The sequence below is a fragment of the Rhinatrema bivittatum genome, chromosome 2 (genome assembly GCF_901001135.1).
Source record: "Rhinatrema bivittatum chromosome 2, aRhiBiv1.1, whole genome shotgun sequence".
In the NCBI taxonomy this organism is placed as follows: domain Eukaryota; kingdom Metazoa; phylum Chordata; class Amphibia; order Gymnophiona; family Rhinatrematidae; genus Rhinatrema; species Rhinatrema bivittatum.
This window is the reverse complement of record NC_042616.1, coordinates 99,461,950-99,488,488: the sequence shown is the minus strand read 5'-3', so window position 1 is coordinate 99,488,488 and position 26,539 is coordinate 99,461,950. Positions and strand designations below refer to the sequence as shown.

At 44.2% G+C, this 26,539-nt stretch overlaps 1 protein-coding gene across 4 annotated transcripts in view; it reads left to right on the top strand.

Annotated features, from left to right (window-relative positions):
* Positions 1 to 26,539, top strand: part of LMBR1 (limb development membrane protein 1) — a 400,337-nt gene that overhangs the window by 6,696 nt on the left and 367,102 nt on the right. For all 4 annotated transcript variants that reach the window (XM_029588492.1, XM_029588493.1, XM_029588494.1 and 1 more), the window contains exons 2-3: positions 3,728 to 3,800; positions 14,798 to 14,837. In XM_029588492.1, coding sequence (XP_029444352.1) covers positions 3,728 to 3,800; positions 14,798 to 14,837 — 113 coding nt within the window. The remainder of the gene's footprint in view (positions 1 to 3,727; positions 3,801 to 14,797; positions 14,838 to 26,539) is intronic.

The window sequence follows — 26,539 nt, the reverse complement described above, 5'->3', positions numbered from 1 at the left end:
GATTAGTAGTGTTGCCTTGAGCGGTGAGGGCTCATGATATCCCCTGCCATTGAAAATACATGTTCACTGGGCACATTGGTTGGTAGACATGACAGATATCGCTGAGCCACTTTGGCTAGGTGTTGCCAGACAGTGGACTCGTGTGCCCGATATGCCAGCGGATCTGTCTGCATGTCCTCTGTGGACTGTGAGAGATACCGTGTCACTAACATTTGTGCTGGTGTCTCCTTTGCTTGGGTGGGCTGAGAGTCACTCATGCCAGCTGCTTTCTCTCTAGCCCATAGCAGAACAGATGAATCTTTATGGGCAATATGCCTTTTGCGTACTGAGGAGGAGGAGGTACTAGCTGTCGCTGACAGAGTGCTGCTCCTGCTTGGGCTAGCACAACTCTCTGAAGTGCCCTCTGTTTCCTACTCTGCTTCATGCCTAATCTGTCTCTCTGCCTATGGCGCTCCTGTTTTTATGGACTTTTGCTAACAGCAGCTCCTTCACAAATGAGACAATTGGACTGTAGGGCAAGTTTCCCTTTCACATGGGGATCACAGATTGTGGCGAGCATGTATGTGTGGTCTTCTGTTAAAGGCCTTAATCTCTCTTGCACCTGCTTCTGCAAAAAGTCCAGACAATGCAGCACTTCAGCTGTCATGCCCTCTTCCTGTTTAAAGCCCTCCAAATTTTCCTCCAGAAAATTAACTATAGGGATGATGTCAGCCAAGGTGGCACTTCTGGAACTCTGCTCCTCCTTGGCATCCTTGAAAGGCTGCAGGATTTTTACCAGCTGACTCAATACTAACCAATCATGATGTCCTAGGGGATTATGCACACCTATATCCATTGAACCAGAAAGTTCATGAAGGGGTGTCTATAGCTCCATTAACCTCTGCAGCATCATAAAGGTGGCAATGTCTTGAATGAGATGCTTGTGAGGCATCTCCAAATCAGTCTGCTTTTGTCTGAGAACCTGCCACGCCTTCACACTTCTGTGGAAGTTCGCTGCTATGTTCCTGCATTTGTGTATTAACGTATGCAGGTATTCATTCTCTTGGTGATTGGACTCCAACCCCAGAGCTGACTTCTCTACCAGGTGCAGAGTATGTGCAAAACATCAGATGTTCTGAAAGCACCCGTCGTATATTGCCTTTAGCATGTTTGCACCATTGTCTGTGACAAAGAACCTGCCTGAGGATTCCTGTCTTGCTGGTGTAGTTGCCAGCCCGCCAGCATCTATCTGATGCATGCTAGAATATTGGCTAAGGTATGGGCCTCATCCGTCAGGTGGGTGTGCAGTAAAGCCCACCTCCACCCTGATACTTGTTCACTAATAGAGCTGCTGCCTGCCCCTGCCTCAGCCAGGTCCCACCAGTGTGCTGTCAGGGAGAGGTAAGAGTGTGCAGCATTCATGGCTGTCCAGATATCGCAGGTGAAATGCACACTCCCCTGTGCCTTAGCTAGCAGCGCTTGGATGCGACTGCGACACTGGTTGTACAGGCTGGGGATGACCTTTCTGCTAAATGTGATTCTGTAGGGGACTTTGTAATTTGGAACTAAGACCTTCAGCAAATGCTTGAAACCCACATTCTCCACTATCTGCAAGGGCTGGTCATCAAGGGCAATCATTTCCCCAATGCTCCTGGTTATAACCTTTGAGGCTGCCTGCCTCCTTCCCTGGGATAGCGTTACCGAACACCACCCATTTCCTCCTTGGTGGGTTGTCGCTTCTGCCACATGGCAGGAGGCTGCTGGCCTGCCACCTGACTGCTAGAAGGGACTGAGGGTGTGGGGTGACTCTGCTCCTTTTCAACCACTTTACGCTGCCTGGAAAAAGGGGTCCCCTGACTGGTACTGCCACCATCCCCAGATGGCAGTACTGTTGTTGGGTGTTGCCTCTTCATATGATACATCATGCCAAAATTAGTTAGATGTCCCATTTGCTTGCCTCTGTTAATTGCCCTGGCACAGTAATTGCACTGAGCAAAACGTGGGTCCTGTCACTTTAAAGTGGCTCCAGATTGCAGATTTCTTTCGTGATCCCTTCTCTATAGCCTTCGGGGTGGATGCTGGCACTGGAGCTGAAGTAGTGGGTGCACCCTGAGAAGCAATGCCAGGGGCTTCAGTCACACTCTGTGCCTGCGCTGACTGCTCTTCTTCAGTTTCATTTCACCCCTGCAGCACTGAAGTGGAGGCTAAGACAGGACTAACTAATCCTCCTAAACCTTCTTCAGCTATTATTTCCATTTCTGATAATGAGAATCCCACACAAGATGATTCTTCATCTGAATCAGAAGCAAACAGTGCTTGCGCTACATTGTCAATGCTAAGTCGAGTCTGCTGGCGCACTGCTGCTTTTGGGTGTCGCCCTTTATTCTTGCATGGCTCAGCCTCCCCTTCCCTCACCTCCAAAACTACAGGATCAGAAACAGGTGGTGGCGATGCATCATTTTTAAATTTCATTTTTTCCCGGATAGAACTGCCTGCCCCTCCAGAGATTTTAGTTTGGAAGAGGTCCCTTTTTAATTTTAATGGGGGACTGACACTACCTTTTGAAGTGCCTCCTCTGCCAGTCCCAGTCACTCGACCACGTCTAGCTTTCCCTGACATGGATTTAATGTTACTGCCTATTAGGGATTTCAATTAAAAGCATTATTTCCAAAAGAGGCCTACTGGGGATTTGGCTTCAGAGAGCACCGCTGTCCCAATATATGTGAGTCTGCAAAAGTGCCCCCAGGCTCACAAGGCTGTGCCTGGATGTACACTAAAACTGGTACAACTGTATGTACACACACCAAGCTTGTAACTACAAAAGAGGCCCACTGGGGATTTGGCTTCAGAGAGCACTTCTGTCCCAATATATGTGAGTCTGCAAAACTGCCCAGTGCCCAGTGAGTGCACTCTGTTCTTGGCTTAAAAGAGCACAAAGAGACAGCCTGAGTTCAATTAAAAAAAACTGCAGTTAAATAAAAAGGATGGCTTGCTTGGCACCGCAGCAAAAAGGAAGAAATATATTTTTCAATGGAAAATTCTATCAAAGTAGCTAGCAATTGAATACAGATTTGAGTCACTCAGACTAGCTCTGAGTAAAGCCACCATCCCTGGACCACCTCCCCAGACCACCCCGCAAAGAGTGCGTGGCACGCTGCGTTCTTAACGTATAAATAGTGCTGCATCATCAGGAATAGTCACAAAGTACTGAGTAAGAGCGGCATTTGGCTGCATTAGAAAAATGCTTAGCTCTGAAAGGTTGCATTCTGGTCTCCTTGCCAACCCGTGACAGGGCTGTGATTCACAGGAAAAGGCTGGTTTTTGCTATCTCCTATCTCAAACGGCAGCTAAGAAATCATTGCGAGCCAAAAGAATGAAACTAATATGATATGTGTTTTGCGAACCAACAAATATAACGAATAGGGACTGATGCGTTGCGGATTGCCAATGCGTTGAAAACGTATGCACATCCCTAGGATGCAGTACTAATTATTGGCCCATCAAACCAACCACAGGCTCAGCTTTCCTGTTTTGAATTTTAATGTATAGTTTGAAATAGAGCTTACATTATCAAGTTTCAGAATCAACTAAAAACATTTTCCCTTTTTTTAGGGGAAAATAAAATAATTTATAATGCAGTTAAACTGTTTGCTTTATATATAAATATTATTGGTAGTGTGCAGCATTATAAGTTCACAACTGTGATGCATAAGTTTGAGTGTGTTTTTAACATGTCATTTTTTTTCAGATCTGTTTTCTTCTGTTTGCCATTCTCTACATCCTTTCTTACTTCATTATCAGAAGATACAAAAGAAAAGCAGGCAAGTAAAATTTAATGTTGTATTTTTTTTAAATTTTAGTTTACAAGAGAACAAGAAAATAGACAAATAGCTCTAGATTGTATTTGTCAGTCCGTATCTTGTTGCTTGTCTTGTCTGGGCTTGATATGCTACTGTTTCAGGCATTGCTCTGTAGTGATGACTAGTGATCAGCTCAAAAGTTAGCTCTGCTGAGCTTGAGTGATTCAATTATTTTTTTATTTATTTAAAAGAATTTATATCCCACACCCATCAAGGTTTGGGGCGGGTTATGGGTTCATATTCCATGGCTGAGTAATGTTGTATCTGAACTACTAACTGTACAGTGCGATACAGTACAGTGTGCACTGTTAACCCGCGTTTGGACGCGCGTTTCAGTAAGGGGTAATAGCGTGTCGAAAATGTGCGTCCAACCCCCCCTGAAACTAATAGCGCCCGCTACATGCAAATGCATGTTGATGGCCCTATTGGTTATTCCCGCGCGATTCAGTAAGTAAAATGTGCAGCCAAGCCGCACATTTTACTTTCAGAAATTAGCGCCTACCCAAAGGTAGGCGTTAATTTCTGCCGGCGCCAGGGAAGTGTACAGAAAAGTCGACTTAATATCCAGAACCGCTTACAAAAGATCCTTAGCCACTCCCGCCCACAATATCACCCAGCTTATACCTACCAAAAAATGTGCACTATCCGTAGCAGGACCAACATTATGGAACTCTATGCCATCTGATCTCCACCTGGAACACTGCACTGCCACCTTAAAAAAAAAAAAAAATAAATAAATAAAAAAGCTTAAGATGTGGCTGTTTGAATAAGCCTACACTTGAATTAGCTTCCCCCACCATATCACCTTCCTTCTCTACCTCCTCCTCCTGAATTATTCAAACAATGATATTATATTTATTGTTCTAGCTATTTAAAATCCTCTCCCCTAGGTCACATGACCGTTTTTCTACAACTCTTCCAAGTTCTGTATTCCCCTGTTACGTGTAACTTTATACTTCCCTCTCAGTTTCAATATATTTATCCACCTGTCATCTGTAAACCGATGTGATATGCCTATGAAAGTCTGTATATAAAAGTTTTTAAATAAAATAAATAAATGGCGATATTAAGTCGGAGGTCCTAAAAGTTTAAAATAATTAAAAAAAAAAAAAAAAAATCGGCTCGCGAGTTGAAAACCAAACGCTCAATTTTGCCGGCGTCCGGTTTCCGAACCCGTGGCTGTCAGTGGGTTTGAGAACAGACGCCGGTAAAATTGAGCATCGCCTGGCAAACTTGCTGACAGCCGCCGCTTCTGTCAAAAAAGAGGCGCTAGGGACGCACTAGTGTCCCTAACGCCTCTTTTTACCGCGGGCCCTAATTTGCATGTTTGTCTCCCCTGAATCGCGCGCCCAGGAGAGTGACCTGTGCGCGCGCCGGGAGATATCGTCCGCTCTCCCGCGACCTTTACTGTATTGGCCTGTGGGGGAGGTAGTTTGCTTTAAAAAAAAAAAATAAAAAAAAAAAGAAGCAAAAAACCGTCCAACTGCAAATGTTTCATAGTGATAAGGAAGGTCTCAGTTGGTTTGGAAGCTCCAGGAGCATAAGGAGAGCTACCTGGTCCAAAACTTTCTACTATGAAAACAAATATCTTGCAAGAAAAGGGAGTCTAATGAAATATTAGTCTGTTCTTTTCCTCTTGTTGTTTTTGTAGGCTCTCCTTGTGTGAGAGGTCAAAATATTTCCATTTGAACAGCACAGATTTTTCTTAGTGATGAGACTGTGAAGGTAAAGCCAGCAAAGACATAGCATCTACAGTAGCCCAATAGAGGAAGGCAGAATGGACTAGCAAGATGGGCCTGGCAGTTGTATTGATGCCATGTGCTTGGTTACTGTATTACTATGAATTTTGCATTTGTTACTCTCTGAAGTTTGACTTAATGCTCCTTGGCTTTTCCCTTTGTCTAAATCTCAAAGCATATTGTCCATGCTGTAAACTCAATGTCATTCCATATTTAGAAATGGAATGCCTGTAATAAATATAAACATCAGGTCATCGTATGAAATCTCTGGAGGACCACTTAAAGGATATAACGTAAACACAAACCATTGGATATAGCATGCAGTGGGATGGAAAGAATTTTTGGCACTTGTGAGCATAGATGAATGAACATGCTGATTCTCCAAGGATAACTATGTCAAAAACGATCCTGAAACAATATGAGTGGATAAGCTCAAAGAGACCTCATATTTAAATGCCAACAGGCTAAGCTAATGTAAGCTTTTCATAGCATTCAATTATTTTTTAATCATTGGTCTCAATGGGCTGGACGTGAAGGGCGCAGAAAGCTGCCCGTTTATGCACATTGAACCTGTAAGTACTTGCAAGACGGATTGCTGAGACGCTTAAATCCGAAAGTGTACTTATCTTGCTTCTTGTCCGTCTCTGAGCCTTGAATAGATGTTGACAGGAATGGTGAACTCCGACGTTGCCCCGACACTAAGTGTTTCGGAGTGGACCTCCTTCTTCAGGGGGCCGGGTACCACTAGGATCGGCTCTGTTGATATCCGGGAAACCTTAGCATATGATGCAAGAATGATTATTAGTGCAGCAGCATCGATAGCGTTTCATTTTCACTTCTGACAATGCTGGGCTGAAGACAGCGCGGTCGGCCGTGGCCGTGGCCGACCGCGCTGTCTTCAGCCCAGCATTGTCAGAAGTGAAAATGAAACGCTATCGATGCTGCTGCACTAATAATCATTCTTGCATCATATGCTAAGGTTTCCCGGATATCAACAGAGCCGATCCTAGTGGTACCCGGCCCCCTGAAGAAGGAGGTCCACTCCGAAACACTTAGTGTCGGGGCAACGTCGGAGTTCACCATTCCTGTCAACATCTATTCAAGGCTCAGAGACGGACAAGAAGCAAGGTAAGTACACTTTCGGATTTAAGCGTCTCAGCAATCCGTCTTGCAAGTACTTACAGGTTCAATGTGCATAAACGGGCAGCTTTCTGCGCCCTTCACGTCCAGCCCATTGAGACCAATGATTAAAAAATAATTGAATGCTATGAAAAGCTTACATTAGCTTAGCCTGTTGGCATTTAAATATGAGGTCTCTTTGAGCTTATCCACTCATATTGTTTCAGGATCGTTTTTGACATAGTTATTACTATTTATTTCCTGTGTATGTGGATTTTTTGATTTTGTGTATTGATTCTCCAAGGATAAGCAGAATGTTAGTTCTCATGATTGGGTGATACCAGTCTGCACCAGAGCTCTGTCCTGAGGCTGTGTAAAGCTTTAGAGTGCTCTGAGCAAGTGAAGAACATCCCGCGCTGATGTTTGTATTCATCTCTGATTCCTGTTAGATGCATTCCAGTGTTGGCGTGCTGCTTGTTCTTGTTTCCCTTCAAAATTTGCCAAAAATCTGACTCCTGTTTCTTAGCTGCCTCTAGTCAGGCTTTTCAGCATATTTATTTACATTTTTTTTTTTTTTTTTAGATCAGTGTGGCTTACAGTAATACTCATAAAATCTAGACAAGTTGTTTATCTCTCTTGATGTGCTCCACTGCTCTGAGTTTTTTCTTGCTTTCATTTGGGGTTTTTGTCCTGCTTGCTTTCCCACTCGATGCATGTAGAGGTTTTGTCTGCATTGAAGGTCACTGATCCCCCATTGGTGCACAATAACTTGAGTGGGGAGATATTGGCAACAGGCCCTTGTCCTCCAAAGCAGCCTTGTACTAAGAGGAGCTTATCCTCCAGTGAGAGTACCAAATCCCAACAGTCTCTAGGGTTCCATACTAGAGCCATGAATTCTTCTTGGGTAGCTTAGTAAAAGGGGACAGGTCTTTGACACCCATCCTTTTTTGCCTCCGCAGTATTTGAGGAGAGCTTGACAGGAGGATTCATAAGGCTCTGTCATGCTTTGAAGCACCCGCATTGAGTACTTCATCGGTGAGGTGGGTATCAGTGGAACTGGTCCTTGAGAACTTATGGGCATAGAGCAGCATGAAATGGATCATGGCTGCTCATTATTACAAGGTGTCAAATCACAGTAGGTTGCATCTAATGCGTCTCAGGAAGAGAGAAAGAGGCTTCATCAGTGCTTCAAAGCATTTTGGATCTTATTCTCCACCAGATGGTTAAAGGGTTCCTTTGAGAACATGGCTGGCAGGTTGTTGCCACACTAGTTTCCAGCTGAATGCTTTATCTCTGAATCTGTGTCAGAGGGTTTATGGGATTATTTATACAAGTTTGCTGGGTTAACTGATCAGGATTCCTCAACAAGCCTTCCCTCAGATCCTTCTTCTCCATGAGCTAGGATAGATCCCTGGATCTCTCTGTTGCTGATTTTGTGTAGGTAACGGATAAAGCCATTCTATTTGAAATAGAATAGCACACACATTCAGTCTCCTCAAATGTCTGTGCCCCTAAATTTGCAGTGCCTGCTCATCACCTCCTTCATAATATACAGATGTGGGAAACCCCCTCTATGTACCTCCTGTGAGTAAGAAGGTGGACTGAAGTATTGTATCTGTAAGACTATGGGATTTGAGAAAATCCAACTACCATATCAATTGGTAGTGACTGAATCCATTCCAAAAGAGATTTAGGAATAATTTCTTAGTGTCCTCGTGGAAGAATACGTAGACTATCTTTTTGGCAAGAAATTCCTTCAGAATGCTATGCTTAGCTGCTGCATAGCTTCTTACCATATTTTCATGGTCCAATACAGTCATTTTATGCTGGAAGGGCAAGGAAGTTCTGAGTTTCTTCCTCAAGAGAAATGGGATGAATTTGTTCGGTTGGATTCAGGGAAAGAGTGGGGAAAACACATGGTCAGGTTGACCTATGTTGCTTTCGACACAGCATCAAGAGCCTCAACAGTGAGCATTGGTGCTTGTAGACTCATGGCTGCGAGCCTCAGATTTGAGAACAGATGCTCATGACAGGCTTGCTGATATAATCTGCAGTGGAGAAAACCTATTTGGGGATAAAATCGGGGAAGCCGTGGCTCAAATCAAGGACACGTCAGACCTGCTATTACTAGCAACAGTTACATGGAATAGACTTAGTTTTTGGGTACTTGCCAGGTTCCTATGGCCTGTATTGGCCACTGTTGGAAACAGGATGCTGGGCTTGATGGACCCTTGGTCTGACCCAGTATGACTTGTTCTTATATCCTTATGCTGTAGCTGGTTCCAGTCTATTGTTCTTTTCTACTAGGAGGTTTCTGAATTGGCCGCCGAGGAGGCACTAATATCCTCTGAAAAGCTGTTTTTCTGCACCCTCTAATCCCCGTCCCAGAGAGTACAGAGCTCCTAAGCCCTAGGCAAACGCTCAGCCAAAACATGGGACAGGTTTTGATTGGATGTGGAACACGTAAGCAATATCCTGATATCCATTCCAGAGGACCACCCTATCAGGGGAAGACTAAGGATGAGTGGAGGAGTAGCTTAGTGGTTAGAGCAGCAACCTACTAGTCAAGGAAACCAGGGTTCAAATCCCTTTGCCACTCCTTGTAACCTTGGGCAAGTCACTTTAACCTCCATTGCCTCAGGAACAAACTTAGATTGTAAGCCCTCTGGGGATAGGGAAAAGTTAGAGTACCTGAATGTAATGTGCTTTGAAGCATTGAAAAGTGGAATATAAATCAAACTGAACCAATGGTCTATTTAACCTCAGACAGCTGGGTCCTTCATATTGTACAAACTACATCAATCCTTGCAAATCACCCGCAAGAGACTCTTGGTATACCTCTCATCAGGACTGCAGACCAGTGTGATCAAAATGTACCAACCTAGGGTAGAGTATAGGAATTTTATTCCAAGTATTTCCTGATCTCAAAGAAGACAGGAAGACTATCTTATCGTAGTCCTTAGGGGCCTTGAACAAGCTGCTAGTATGAAAAATGTTCAAACTTATTTCCTTGGGCACATTGATCTGTCAAAAGGAGATTGGCTATGCTCTGTGGATCTCAATGATGCTTTATATTTGCATAGGGGAGATACTTTGTGACTGGAATGTATGTTAAATTTGTAATAAGGAAACATTGCCTGCAGTACCAAATACTGCTGTTTGGCTGAGTGTCAGTATAATAAGTATTTAACAAATATCTGGCCATGGTAGCTATCTATCCTTGCTGAATGATGGTGCCTGGGTTTTCAATTTGGAAGATTAGTTGGTTGGTCAAGGGCAATTCTCAGTAAGGTGTTGTAGAATTGATGTTCAGAACCATTTGGATGTTGATATTACTAAGGTTTCCCCTCTGAACCCAACATCTTGATTGTAATTCATAGAAACTCTGCTGGACACAACTCTGAGAGCCTTCCTTCCCACAGAAAGGATCATCACCTTGATGTTCACAGTAGAAGAATAAGGAAGAATCAGTAGACATTACCCAAGAACATATTGAGGATGTTGGTTATCATGGTCTCAACAGTTCATTTTCATGAGACTGTCCCAATGGTCTCTAAGGGGTAGATTTTAAAACATGCGTGCACGTATGGATGTGCCAATTTTATAACATGCAGGCGCATGTTATAAAATAAAGTGTGCCGGATTTTACAATCTGTGTGTGCGATGTGCGCGCAAGGGGGAGATGAACTTTCGCAAATTCCACATGGCGACGCAGTCAGGCCTTCCCCAGTTCCCTCCCACTCCGCTGCCGGTGTGCGCTTCCCTGGCACAGCAGCTAATGGCCACTGTCTCGGCAGGCCTCTGGATCACACCTTCGAAGAGGCCCAGTACTTATGTGTGTACTGGGGTTTACGCGCGTGGCTGGGCCCCTTAAAAAAATTTGCGCGGAGTGTGCAAGGCCTGGCCACATGTGTGAACCATGGGATTATCGCGCACAGCCTTTGAAAATCTACTGGTAAGATTCCAGTGGCTACAGGCAACTCCGGATCTGTAGGAGAGCATCCAAGTTATCAGACAGCTCAGAGATTCCCTGTCTTGATGGCTAGTTCGTTACAATTTGGTCAGGGTTATACCCTTTAAAGTTTCTCCCAATCTATGATTTATGTTCGTTTATTATGTATATCAGAAGTTTTGTGTTTTAAATTGTAATCCGCTCTAAACTACTTGGGTGGAATATAAATTACTTTAAATAAATAAAAATAGTTACTCTTAACTACAGATGCCTCCAATCTGGGCTAGGGAGCCCATATAGAAGGGCTTCATATTTAGGGCCTCTCTTCTGCTCAGAAAGTGGTATCACAAAAAATGTCTTTGAGGTATGGGCTGTTCTGAGCATTCTAAAGGTTTATGGGGGATCAGTTGGCCCACAAAATTGACCTGGTCTAAACACACACTACTCATGAAGGCATGTTTTAACTGAACAAACAAGTTTGTCAGGAAACCATCAGAATATGCAACTGGGCCCATCTCTCAGGGAATAACCATAAGAGCCATGTATCTGGCAGGAAAAGAAAATGTTTGTTTGTTTTTAGTTGACAGACTGTCTGATCTTGAACCCTTATGAGTGGTCTCTGTACAGATGTGGAAAGCATGATATTTTTTTGAATGGGGTCATGTGTTTGATATATTTGTGACTTTCCTGAACAGAAAGGTTCCAGAAAGGTATCAGAGAGCAGGCCAGTGTCAATGTTTTTCCCTTCTTTTGGAGCAGGGTCTTCTATTTGCATATCCTCCAGTTTCGCTAGTCATGAAGACTTTGCTAAAACTCAGAAGGGTCCAGGGACCTGTGATACTATTATCCCCTTTTTGACCAAACCAGCTTTGGTTGCCACTCCTGTGGGAGATGTCCATCAAACAGAAGGGTTGGAGTATTCACAAGCCCTCATACTACAAAATCGGGGAACTTTACTTCACCCCGGCATTCAGTTACCTAGCCTTTGCTGCATGGATTTTGTGAGGGGAAGTATCCATTTCTTTGATTTATCTGATGGTTTGTTTTGAATCCTGGCTATTTATTTATTTATTTATTTATGCATGCTCTGCTTTTTGAAAAGACTTACTAGCAGATGTTATAGTGGAGGAAGTTTGCCATCTGGTGTGAGTTGAGTAGAAGGTCCTAGATTCTTTTCCTGTTACACACAAAAATAGCTTGAATACCTTGTACATTTGTTGATCTGGTCTGAAGACAAACTTGGTTAGGGTTCAACTTGGTGCAATTAGTGCTTATTCCCACCATGTAGAAGGTGAACCCATGTAGAAGGTGTGCCAGCTATGATCTGTGGGCCACTTCTGACCTGAGGAGGATGATCTAGCCTGCAGTGGCACTTGTATCCTGGCCTGCAGCAGTGACACCACTTCTGTCAACAAGTGGGAGGGGAAATGTCACTACTGCATGCCAGGTCTGAATGTGAGCCTCTGCTGCCAAGTTTGGCTTCTGGAAATGGAGCTGCTGATACTGAAGCTACTAAGCTCATTTCTTCTGAAGGGTGCTGTTGCTATAGGGGGAAAAGAGATGCTGCTCCTGCTGTAGTTAAGTTGCCAACACTGAAGAGGATCATTAAAGCCCTTTTTGTTTCATTTGACTCAAGCAGGCCTGGGGTTACTGTAGTCAATCACACCTATCTAATTGAATAGTAGATTGCATCTTCTTCTGTCATGCCCAGGCAGGCCTAACTCTGGAAGTGCATATCAAGGTTCATAACATTATTGGCAGGGCAGCATTAGTGGTCTTCCAGAGTCTAGCCTTTGGAGAAGATTTGCAAAGCTGCAATGTAGAATTAAGTCCATGCATTTACATGCCATTAATATTTGAACAATGACACCTGGCACTGGTAGGCTTGCTCAATCTTTCTTGCAAGATCTCTTTGAAGGGTAAAACACAACACCGCTAGGGAGCAGTTCTATTAGTTTGAATTGTCTACTGAAAAAAATAGTTTTTAAAACATAAGGGAATGCTCCCACAAAAAATGTGGTTTGGCTGGGTTTTTTTTTTTTAATGACAGCACCCCAGAGCAAGGGAACTTGTGGGGACTAGCTATCCCGCTTGTTCCTGGAGAAAGTATAGTTGCTTTCCTGTGGCAGGTGTTATTCAAGGACAGGATGATACAAGATCACACAAACCTCTCCAAGTAGTTGACTTTGTTCCAAAATGCTTTTATTTAGGTCTGAAGAAGATCCCTAGTGGTATTGATGATGCAGGGCATCCCATATGTGCTTAATAGAGCATGAAAGAGAGTTCTAGAGTAGTGGTTTTTTGCAATAACCAGCCAGTTGGGGTTTTTTTTTTTTTTTTTTGCAATAAGCACAATGAATATGCATAGGAGATTTGCATACCTATTTATCTTATGCATATTCATTGTAGATATCCTAAAAACCCAATTGGTTGGGGATCCCCCAGGTCAGGTTTGGGAACCACTGCTCCAGAGGCTTCTTAAGATATGTCACCCACTTATGTGGATTGGTATTCTGCCGAACACACATTATAGGTAAGCAATTTTGCTTTCCAAACCCTTTACGTTTTTATTTTTCAAATCCTTTTACATTTTTCACCTCTCTAGTGTATCTACTCTGTAACAGTTTTATATCATCTGCAAACAAGCATATGTCCTCAAGTATTTCTGCAGTGTTGCTAAAAAAGATGTGAAAACGAACTGGTCTTAGCACGGAGTCCTGGAGTACCCCATTCGTCACTCTGGGGGTAATTTTGTAACAACCCACATAAATTTGATGACAAATATGAATATAAGTTAAATTAATTTTCAAAGCAAACTTGTAAGTTCGCTTTGCATGCAGGAAATTTTGTTGGGATAATTTTGTTATTCCTAATATGCAAAGAAAATTTTGGGGAAAATTTACCCACATACTTTTGAAAATAGAAAAGCATGCATGTAAATGCAATCCCTCTGTTCAGTCTGGGTAAACATATATGCAAACATGACAAATGCTCATGTTTTCTCATATTTCAAGCAGGCAATTCTCTACCAAGCCATTTCCATGGATAAAATACTGTTTCATCTGCAGAAATGGTCTTGAAAATGACTCTTCCTATTTTTATCAGAAGAGACTCCATTTACTACCATTCTGTGGTCTCTGTGGTTCCACCAGTTTCTCACCCAATTTAAGCTTTCTATCCTAGATGATTTGCTTACCAGTTTTCTGCAGAACAGTGTCAGAAGGCTTTCTGAATAACCACTGTGCCTCACTGAGCCATCAATTTTGTCATATCATTTAAGGAACTTGATCAATTTTAAAATTGCCACAGCTGCTACGGGTTTTTGCAGTTGCTGTAGTTTTTTGTTCAGTTACAAAAATATGCAAGATGTGACCTATGCTTCTTTCCTGCTAGAAGTAGCTGCCTGTTTTATTACCCTTGAGTTCTCGAAACTGATCAATGAAAAGTAATTCCATATGATGATTTTCCTAAAATGGGATGATATTCATGTATTTCATTCCCCAGTGGTGTTTATTTTGAAAAGAAATTCCAATAAAGTTCTGGAAGATCTGGTTGAGGTCTAACCAAAATACTTTTTTAAAATTGTTAAAGGTTTAGACCAGCGAAGGAAAAAAGCATAATAAAATGTTAGAGGAAATCTACAATCTATATAATATGCTTGGCATTTCCAATTTGTGATATCCTATCTGTCTGTGCTGTTCCGGCTCTAATGACAAGGGGTGCTCTTGGCTGTGGCATGTGCCTATTTTGCAATAAAGTGCACACTCTATGTGCAAAGCTGCTGGGATAGAGGGAAGCAAAGGGACAGGTGGCCAGAAGGAAGAGGATGCTGACAACTGGAGAGGTAGGAGTAGAAGAGAGAAAGAGTGCTGGCGTCAAGTTGGGAAGTGGAGAGCCACATATCGGAAGCTAAATTTTTAATAGTTTGCAGCTAGTAGAGTTACAACATATAACAGCTGTGTATAACATTCAGCTCTAGTCACAGATCCACAGCATAATGTTGGGATGGTGGTTTCTTTAAATGAACTGCTTCTCACGCATTCAGGAGGTTTCCTTTTCAAAAATATAGTTAATCTGTAAGAGAGATTAAAATGAATATAATGGTCTGGAAATAAAACTAATTCCAGTATTTACATTTTGTTTTATAGATGAGCAAGAAGATGAAGATGCCATTGTCAACAGAATTTCGTATGTATACCTATAGATATTTTCTGCTAGCTCTTGGATTTATAGTCATTTTATTTATTTAGACTTTACTTTTCACTGTCACTCTCTCAATCTGGGTACAATAAATACATGTAAAACATTACACACAGGAAAATGTGTATAGATGTAGAGTTTATTCTGGTCACCTGTTAGCAGTCCTGCATCTTACATAGACCTCGTGTGCTGTATATTTATTAACTCTGTCCCTTAACTGAGGACTGTTGCTCAAATGCCTCCATCTAAAAATTTCTGGGAGTTCATAAATATAATTTCATTCTCCAAGGGTAAACAGGATGAATTGGCACATAATGAGTGATGTCATAAAACACTGCCCATGTGGAAAAGCTGTAGAAGGCTTTTAGGGGCTGGTAGCTGAAAAGAATCAGTAAGTACTGCTTAGGAAAATTTTCAAAACTTTAAAGTACTGGAGGAAAAGTAAACTTTTGGGGTATATTATTTAGTGTGTTTGTGAGTCTGTATTGAATAGCTAGTCAGAGGGCAGGCAAAAAGCAGAAGTTTGTGTTTGTATTTCCCAACCCTCCCACCCCTAGCTCATCCTTTAATTTATAGGCAGATGACAATTTCACACACAAGTTAAAAGGCTGAATAAATTTTTTCTTCTGTTTAGAAATTCCCCACACCTTATCAAGAGTTTGATCATTCCCATGTAGGTTCCTACCAGATATATAGTGAATACACTAACACATTCAAAGGACCCTAATTGTACGCATTCCTACTCCCATAGCAACCTAAAACTTAACTAAGAATTAATCAAATTTAAGATGAAGGCAGCAGTCCAGCAGCAAGGGGGGGGGGCCGCCCCCCCGGTCTTTTTTTGCATAGAGTGTCATGTATGATTATTTTACCCACTGGTGAGAAATTGTATGTGTGCATCCGATGCAAAGAGCTCTTATCTCTCAGAGAACGAGTCCGATTTCTGGAGGCTAGAGTGGCAGACCTGGAGGAGCTGAGGTAGACAGAGGCATATAGATGAGACCTTCAGGGGCATAGTAGCCAAGTCCCAACTTCAGACTGGCAGCCCTGGTGCTGCTGTGAGGAGGATGGTCTCAAGATCGGAGAGCATCAACCTTGTACAGCAAGAAATGATCCTGTAGCATGGGCCTACTGTCCTGGTGGTGCACCAAGGATGTGTCTCCCAGGGCTACTCCCCAGAAAGGAACTGTTAGGTCAGCCATCATAGTTGGTGATTCGATTATTTGGAATGTAGACAGCTGGGTGGCTGGTGGGCATGAGGATCACCTGGTGCGAAGCTGGCGGACCTCACGCAGCACCTAAGTAGGATTTTAGACAGTGCTGGGTAGGAGCCAGTTGTCATGGTACATGTGGGCACCAACAACATAGGAAGATGTGGGAGGGAAGTTCTGGAAGCCAAATTTAGGTTCTCAGGTAGAAAGCTGAAATACAGAACCTCCAGGGTAGCATTCTCTGAAATGCTCCCTGTTCCACGCGCAGGTCCCTAGAGGCAGGCAGAGCTTCGGAGTCTCAATGCGTGGATGAGACGATGGTGCAAGGAAGAGGGATTCAGTTTTTTAAGGAACTGGGGGAAGGGGGATTCCACCTAAACCATGGTAGAGTCAAGCTGCTGGCACTAACATTTAAAAAGGAGGTAGAGCAGCTTTTAAACTAAACCAAAGGTGAAAGCAGACAGTCTCTCAGCAGAGCATGATTTGGATGGAAGTATCTTCAAAGAATACTAATGAAGCATTAGTTATGGCATCCCAACAGAGGTTCCAATAATAAGAAAAATAGTCCAAATGCCTATAATTAAAAACTCACTTGAGTTAAAAGCTTCCAATTTATCTCTATCAAATGAAAAGAAGAATGTTGGTACAAACAAAAAACACACTTTGAAATGTTTGTAATCTAATGCCAGAATCTAAGTAGTAAGACGGGAGCATTAGAGTGTATAGCAGTGAATGATGACATAGACTTAATTGGCATCTCAGAGATATGGTGGAAAGAGGATAACCAATGAGAGAGTGTTATACTAGGGTACAAATTATATTGCAATGATAGAGAAGAGGAGCATCTTGGTGGTGGGGTGGCGCTTTGTCTGGGATGGCATAGAGTCCAACAGGATAAAGATCCTGCATTAAACTAAATGCACAATTGAATCTTTATGGGTAAAAATTCCTTGTGTGTTGGGGAAGACTATAGTGATAGAAGTATACTACCATCCACCTGGCCAAGATGGTGAGACAGTGAAATGCTAAGAGAAATTAGGAAAGCTAACCAGAGATGAAGTTCCTGGATGGAATAAATGACAGTTTATGGAGCAGCTGGTTCAGGAACTGATGAGAGAGGGAGCAATTTTAGATCTAATTCTCAGTGGGGCACATGATTTGGTGAGAGAGGTAACTGTGGTGGGGCTGCTTGGCAATAGTGATCATAATATGATCAAATTTGAATTAATGACTGGAAGGGGGATAATATGTAAATCCATGGCTCTAGCACTAAACCACTAAACTTTCAAAAGGGAAATTTTGATAAAAAGAGACAAATAGTAAAAAAAAAAAGAAAAAAAAAGCAAAAACAAAACTGAAAGGTACAGCTGCAGAGGTAAAAAGTGTGCAACAGGCGTGGGCATTGTTAAAATATGCCATCCTAGAAGCACAGTCCAGATATATTCCATGCATTAAAAGTGGAAGGAAGGTCAAACGATAGCCTCTTTCACCTCGCTTTTTAGCCATGTTGGCAATTTTAGCCAGAAGATCTTCATTCAAAAATTGGAAGAAGGATATATCAGAAGAAAATAGGATAAGCATAAGCATTGGCAAGTTAAATGTAAGACATTGATAAAGACAGGCTAAGAGAGAATTTGAAAAGAAGTTGGCCATAGAGGCAAAAACTCAAAATAAAAACTTTAAAAAAATATATCCGAAGTAGAAAGCCTGCGAGGGAATCAGTTGGACTGTTAGATAGTTGAGGGGTTAAAGGGGTACTTAGGGGCATTTAGGGGAAGATAAGGCCATCACGGAAAGATAAAACTATTTCTTTGCTTCGGTGTTTTCTGAAGCGGATGTTGGGAAGATACCCGTTCCAGAGCGTATTCAAGGGTAATGTTTCAGATGAACTGAACCAAATCAAGGTGAACCTGGAAGATGTAGTAAGTCAGATTGACAAACTGAAGAGTAGTACATCACCGGGACTGGATGGTATACATCTCAGGGTTCTGAGGGAACTAAAAAATGAAATTTCAGATCTATTAGTAAAAATTTGTAACCTATCATTAAAATCATCCATTGTACCTGAAGACTGGAGGGTGGCCAATATAACCCCAATATTTAAAAAGGGCTCCAGGAGCAATCCGGGAAACTATTGACCAGTGAGCCTGACTTCAGTGTCGGGAAAAATAGTGGAAACTATTCTAAAGATCAAAATAGTAGAGCATATATAAAGACATGGTTTAATGGAACACAGTCAACATGGATTTACCCAAGGAAGTCTTGCCTAACAAATCTGCTTCATTTCCTAGCGTGTAGCAGATGGACTCAGGACCAGTGAGTATAGTGTACTCCTGATAGCAGTTGGTGACGGATCAGATTTCAATCTGACGTCAGTCCTAGTACATATACCCCTGCAGGAAGTGCAGCTCTTCAGAATTTTCTGTCTCCATAGCAGTTCGGGACTCTATGCATGCTCGCACAGCGTTAGAGTAATTTACCAAAGAAACCCAAAACAAGAAGAAATCTTACTGCTACAGACTAGCCCCGCTCGCCTGCGGTGACACCCCTTGGGTCCCTCCCCCAGTTCAGAATTCCCGAGGTGATTTCCGCGATCCCTCGGAGGTTGGCCTCGGTCCGGCAGCCGACCCTCTGCGTGGACTTAGCCCCCGGCAATGGGTGAGGCTGAGAGGCAGCGGGTGCAACTTCGAGCGCGGCGGTGAAGGTATTTTCCCTCTCCCCTGCAGCCGGAGACCGTCCGGAATGAGACCTGGAAACACCGAGACAAGGTAAGATAGAAAACTTCTTTAAAGTCTCCGAAGTTCGAAGAGTCGCACAGGTCGCCAGCCGGCACCAGTGCCACTAGGTTGATCAGCCCTAGCAAGGCTAGGCCCCGGTCAGATTCGGGGGCACTCCCACGTGGAGACCCTCCGAGATGGTTGCCATACTGGCCTTGTGGTCACAGTCACCATTTTGACCTATTTGCCGCCCTGTCCACCGTCCCGAGCCGTGCGTACATCGGCACGCGCATAATTGCCGTATGCATAGCGACGCGCACAACCACACGCATAAATTTGGCCCGTGTGCACAGCGGCGCGCGCATCCAACTTATGCGCACAACCTCGACGCACCGGAGCGTATAACTAGGCTGCCCGGTCCCTGTATTTTTTACGCGCACAAGCCATGGCACCACCGGAGAAGAAGCTAAAGGCTCAGGGCCTTTGCCCAGCATGCCACAGAGCTGCGCAGCATGAGGAGGCCCTGGGGGATTCAGGGATAAGCAAGCAAGTGCCCCAGATAGGAGCGTGAGCCTGGGAAAGCTCAAGGTATTTCATGAGTCTACAATTCTTTGTGGCAATTGCCCTACAGATATCAGTCCTGTTCCAATTGATTGCCCCTGAGGCAGCTCTATGAAAGAGAGCGAAACTTGGCCAGAGTCGGGCATCATTAAGTAAAGGGCGTTTCAACTACCGATTCTCTTTCCCAGCCGGTGCTGGGGTCCAGCTCCTCGAACAGTACGCTGGACCTCGCGTCCCCCAGCGGGAGCCTCCCTCAAACGGGGCTCCCCAGGGACACAGCGCCTCTTAATTTAGACCCAGCATCTATCTCATGGGTGGAATTTTTCAAAGGCCTGCATACCTTCGTCCACATTAAACAGGGGCCTCCTTTAACACGGCCACAGCCTCCGCCAGAGTACCTCAACATCCCTGGACCCTCTATTCCCAGAGATGTGCCTTCACCACCCAGAAGCCCCACCCTCAGGGACACTGACAGCTCAGACGGTGATTCAGAACCCCTGGAGGAAGGGGAACTCCCCCCAGGGACTGAACCCCACCGAACTATGAGCTGTTTCTTCACCAAAGACGAGCTTCCAGACCTAGTCACACACAGCCTGAAAGAGCTCGCTATCCCGGGCACAAGTACCTTGGGGGAACCCAAGATGAACCCCCTCCTAGAGGGACTCAGTCAGACCTCCCATCATTTCCCACTATTACAAGCCATCCAGCAGCTAATTGACTTGGAATGGGAAGCCTCGGAGACCAAGTTCAAAGGGGGGGCGTGCTCTGGCAACCATGTCTGGACCCCGCTGCCAAAGATCTCCTGGCATGTCCGAAAGTGATTGACATGGTCTGTGCGGTCTCGAAGTGCACTACTATCCCAGTTGAGGGAGGAGCAGCACTCAAGGATGCCCAAGACAGACATCTGGAATCCATCCTCAAGCAGTCTTTTGACGTCTCCGCTATGTCTCCGCAGATAGCGGCCTGCTGTGCCATGGTGACACGCGCCTGCTTATCATAGACAAGGAACAACACTCCTAGGGAAACCCTGGAACCAGCAGTATCATTCTTCATGGATGCTGCTTCTGATCTAGTGCGCACCGCAGCTAGAGGCGTATCATCCACCGTGGCGGCCAGAAGACAACTCTGGCTCCGAAGCTGGTCGGCCGACGCATCGTCCAAAACGACTCACAAGGATGCCATTCAAGGGAACCCTCCTGTTCGGAAGCGAACTAGAAAAGCTAGCCAACAAATGGGGGTGAATCCCCACTGCTGCGGCTACTGGAGGACAGGAATAAGAGAAACCAGCGACCCTTCCCCCGAACCTCTAGGGGCAGAGGATCACAATGCTTCAACCCATACAGAAGCTCATATCAAGTGGCTCGCCCCGCAGGCCGGAGCCAGTCCTTTCGGAACAAGCACAATAAAAGGAGAGCTGGCTCGGGACCAGGTCCCAGCCGCACCCCACAATGAAAATCAGCCGACCCGTCCAAGAGAAGAAGCCATAGGGGGCAGACTTGCCCTATTCAACCAAAGATGGGTCGAGATAACATCAGGCAAGTGGGTCCTAGCCATCAGGGATATTATCTGGATTTCCACCACATCCCTCCAGACAAATTTGTGGAATCTCCCTACCATGACTCCTCCAAGTGGACGGCAGTGGAAGCTACACTGACCAGATTACTCGCCTGAGAGGCTATGACACCGATGCCCTCACAACAAATAAATACTTGACACTATTCCATCTATTTTATCGTTCCCAAGAAAGAAGGGAAATTCTGGCCCATCCTGGACCTCAAGTCGGTCAACTGCCACCTGAAGATTCCTCTCTTCCGCATGGAAACCCTACGCTCGGTCATAAGGGCGATACAACCGGGAGAATTCCTTACATCCCTGGATCTGTCTGAAGCCTACCTGCACATTCTGGTCCATCAAGAGCATCAGCGTTTTCTACACTTCACAATCCTGGACCATCACTACCAGTTCCGGGCACTACCATTCGGGGTAGCCACAGCACCCCGGACGTTCACCAAAATCATGGTGGTAGTGGCAGCAACACTGGGGAAGGAAGGAATCCTAGTACACCCCTCTATCTGGACGATTGGCTGATCAGGGCGAAATCCCCAGAGGAGAGTCACCAGGCGACCAACAGAGTCAAAACTCTCTACTGGAGAGCCTCGGGTGGGTGGGCAACACAAACAATAGCTGTTTGCAGCCCTTCCAATCCCTAGAATACCTAGGAGTTCGGTTCGACACCAAACAAGACAGGGTCATCCAGACACGGACAAGGAGATCAAAACTGATGACCCAGCTGCGAACCCTGTTGAGCGACCTTCGTCCCACAGCATGGGGAGAAGAGACGACTGAGGGGGGATATGATAGAGGTGTTTAAAATCATGAGAGGTCTAGAACGGGTAGATGTGAATCGGTTATTTACTCTTTCGGATAGTAGAAAGACTAGGGGACACTCCATGAAGTTAGCATGGGGCACATTTAAAACTAATCGGAGAAAGTTCTTTTTTACTCAACGCACAATTAAACTCTGGAATTTGTTGCCAGAGAATGTGGTTCGTGCAGTTAGTATAGCTGTGTTTAAAAAAGGATTGGATAAGTTCTTGGAGGAGAAGTCCATTACCTGCTATTAAGTTCACTTAGAGATTAGCCACTGCCATTAGCAATGGTTACATGGAATAGACTTAGTTTTTGGGTACTTGCCAGGTTCTTATGGCCTGGATTGGCCACTGTTGGAAACAGGATGCTGGGCTTGATGGACCCTTGGTCTGACCCAGTATGGCATTTTCTTATGTTCTTACCTCCAAATCCTCGACCTCATGGCATCCACACTGGAAGTAGTGCCATGGGCAAGAGCTCTCATGAGACCCCTACAGCGCTCTCTACTGTCACGATGGAGCCTGCTTCCCAGAACTACACCGCTCATCTCCAGCTCCCGGACAGAGTTCGGACCCAACTACGATGGTGACTATCTGAGCCAGGGAGTGAGGCTGTCCTCACCAACCTGGATCCTGCTCACCACGGACGCCATCCTACGGGGATGGGGAGCACACTGCCAGGAGCTATCCGCCCAGGGGCAATGGAACAAAGAAGAGTCTGGATGGAACATCAGTCTTCTAGAAGCATAGGCAGTCAGACTAGCCTGCCTACGGTTCGGTCACAGACTCCGAGACAAATCAGTCAGTCATGTCGGACAACGCCACAACAGAAGCCTACATCAACCGTCAGGGAGGAACCAGAAGCCAACAGTTGTCCCTGGAAATAGACCCCCTAATGACATGGGCGGAAGCGAACCTTCGAGACATCGCGGGGAAAGACAACGTCGCTGCGGATTACCTCAGCGGAGAAAGTCTAGACCCAGGAGAATGGAGACTGTCGACCACAGCATTCCAGTTGATGGTAAGCCATTGGGGAACACCAACCATGGGCCTCTTGGCAAACCGGTTCAGCGCCCAAGTGCCCAGCTTCTTCAGCCGCAGACGGGAACTTTAGTCCTAGGGAATCGATGCCCTGGTACAGACCTGGCCACAGGAAACTCTATTATACTCCTTCACACTGTGGCACCTATTGGGTGCAATCATCCACAAGGTAGAACACCACAAGGGACCAGTACTTCTGGTGGCCCCGGACTGACCAAGAAACCGTGGTACGCAGACATGCGAAGGCTACTGACAGGGAGCCCTCTTCCGCTACCGCCACACAGGGATCTGCTCCAACAAGGGCAGATCCTCTGAGGACCCAGCTCTATTCTCTCTTACGGCCTGGCCATTGAGAGAACTCGCCTGAGGAAGAATGGATACTCGGGGGCAGTAATTGACATCCTGCTCAGAGCATGCAAGTTCTCCACATCCCTAACATACATAAGGATTTGGAGAGTATTCGAAGCCTGGTGTGAGGACCACGACATCATCCCATGCTTAGTCAAAATTCCTGTGATTTTGGAATTCCTACAGAACTGTCTACAGAAGGGATTATCTCAACTCCATCAAGGTACAGATTGTCATGCTACAGAACCAAGAGTGAGGGCGGTAGCCTAGCCTCTCACCTGGATGTCTCCCGCTTCCTGAAGGGAGTCAAGCAGATCTGACCACCCCTAATGTGGCCGGTGCCTCTAAGGAACCTCAACCTGGTCCTAGACTTCTTAGCAGGAGCCTCCTTCAGACCTTTCTGCGGCCTGTCCTTCCGACTATTAACATTGAAAACACCCTTCCTGGTGGCAGTCTGTTCGGCCCGTCGTATCTCCGGGCTACAAGCACTGTCCAGTAGATGGTAGTTTATTTGGATTTTCAGAAGGCATTTGACAAAGTCCCTCATGAGAGGTTTCTAAGAAAACTAAAAAGTCATGGGATAAGAGGCAATGTCCTTTCGTGGATTACAAACTAAGTTGAAAGACAGGAAACAGAGAGTAGGATTAAATGGTCAATTTTCTCAGTGGAAAAGGGTAAACAGTGGAGTGCCTCAGGGATCTGTACTTGGACCTGTGCTTTTCAATATATTTATTAATGGTCTGGAAACGAATACGACGAGTGAGGTTATCAAATTTGCAGATACAAATTATTCAGAGTAGTTAAATCTCAAGCGGATTGTGATACATTTCAGGAGTTCCTTGAAAGACTGGAAGATTGGGCATTCAAATGGCAGATGAAATTTAATGTGGACAAGTGCAAGGTGTTGCATATAGGGAAAAGTAACCTAACCTGTAGTTACATGATGTTAGGTTCCATATTAGGAGCTACCACCCAGGAAAAAGATCTAGGCATCATGGTGGATAATACTTTGAAATTGTTGGCTCAGTGTGCTGCAGCAGTCAAAAAAGCAAACAGAATGTTAGGAATTATTAGGAAGGGAATGGTTAATAAAATGGAAAATGTCATAATGCCTCTGTATCGCTCCATGGTGAGACCGCGCCTTGAATACTGTGTACTATTCTGGTCACTGCATCTCAAAAAGGATATAGTTGTGATGGAGAAGGTACAGAGAAGGGTGACCAAAATGATAAAGGGGATGGAACAGCTCCCCTCTGAGGAAAGGCTGAAGATGTTAGGGCTCTTTTGGTGAGAGGCTGTATGTGTGCGCCCAGTGCAAATAGCTCCTGGCTGTCAGAGAGTGAGACGAATATCTGGAGGCCAGAGTGGCACAACTTGTAGGAGCTGAGGGAAACAGGTATATAGAGGAGGCCTTCAGGGACATAATGGAGCAGTCCCAACTCCAGTCTGGCAGCCCTTATGCTGTTTTACAGGAGCAAGGTCACTTGGAAGTAGACCCATAACTTGGTGTGGGGCAGGAGGTGATTTGTAGCTAGGACCTTCCCTCCAAGTGATGCTTTATCCTCTTGCACCAAGGATATCTCCCTAGTGGTCAGGGTCCATGAGGGAAGAGTTAGGTCACTTATTAGGAAGGAACGTAGCTGGGTGGCTGATGGGTATGAGCATCGTTTTGGTAACATGCCTGCTTGTTGTGAAGATAGTGGACCTCATGCACTATTAAATAAGATTTTGGGGAGGTGCTGGCTGCCGTAATATTTTATTTATCTTCCACTTTTTGACACTTCAAAGTGGATTACATGTGGATACCAATGAGTTAGGAAGGTTCAGGAGGGAAGTTCTGAAGGATAAATTAAGGCTCTTGGGTAGGAAATTGAAATCCAGAGCCTCCAGGGTTTTATTTTCAGAAATACTCTGTTCCACTGGCAGAACCCTAGAGGCTGGCTGAACTCCAGAATCTCAATGCGTGGAGGAGACAATGGAGCAGGGAAGAAAAGTTGAGATTTGTTAGGAAGTGGGAGACATTCTGGGGACGGATCATATTCTGAAGAGATGGAATCCACTTTAACCAGAGTAGAACCAGGCTGCTGATGCTAACGCCTTTAAAAAAAAAAAAAAAAAAAAAAAAAAAAAAAATGTTTAAACTAGAACATGAGAGAGTGTCACCAGTCACTCAACAGTGCATGGTTTGGAGCAAGGTATCCTCAAAAGGATACTGGAAAATCAAACAAATTAGAATGTCTTGATAGTGAGGTAGTTGTAAAAGCTGAAAAAAAAGCCAGATGTATTGAAATATAGAGCATACAGGTAAAAATTACTACAAACTGCCTGTATCATCTGATATTAAGCAGGTTGTGGGTACATATAAAAAAACAGAAATACAAATAAAACTACTTTAAAATGTCTTTATGCAAATGCAAGAAATCTGAAAAATAAGAATGAAGAGTTCAAATATATGGCACTAAAGGAAGATTCAGGCCTAATCGGCATCCTGGAAACCAGGTGAAAAGAGGACAAAGCAATTGGACACTGTGATATCAGAATATAAATAGTATTGATGTGGCAGGGCAGATAAAATTAGTGGAAGGGTGGCACCATATGTTAAATATGACATAGTCAAGCAGGATAAAATTTTTGCAGGAAACAGACTGCACTCTGGAATCCTTATGGTTAGAAATTCAAAGGATAAAAGGGAAGAGTATAATAGTGTGGATATATTGCTGCCCATCTGGTCAGGATGAGGAAACGGACTGCAAAATGCTAACAGATTAGATTGGCTAGTAAAATGGGCAACACAATAATAATGGGAGACATCAATTACCAGAGTATTGCTTTGGTAAATGTTGCATCAGGAAGTGCAAGGGAAGTAAAGTCCTTCAATTCTATCCATGACTGCTTCGTGCAACAGCTGGTTATGGCACCAATAAGAGGAGGAGCTGTATTAGATCTAGTTCTTGGTGGCTCACAGGATCTGGTGCTTGAGGTAAAGATAGTGAATCAGCTTGGCAACAGTGATCATAATAATAAAATATGACCTAATCACTGGAAGGTGAATACTATGGAAAACTACTGAATGAGCATTTAGCTATAAAAAGGGAGACTATGAAAAAATGAGTACATTTATTAGAAAAAAATGAAAGGAGCAATCCACAAGGTAAAAAAAAAAAACTTGCAGGAGACATGGATACTGTTCAAAATTACCAGATAAAATGTATTCCATTTCATGCATTAAAAAGGTCAATAGAAAGCCAAATGACTGCCTGTGTGGTTTAATAGTGAAGTGAAAGAGGCAATTAAAATCAAAAGGATATTATTGAAAAAATAGGAAAGCGGACCCAAATGAGGAAAATAAGGAAGAAAATAAACATTGGCAAGTTAAATGTAAAAAAAGTAATTAAGCAGGCAGAGCGAATTTGAAAAGAAGCTTGCCATAGAGGTAAAAATAA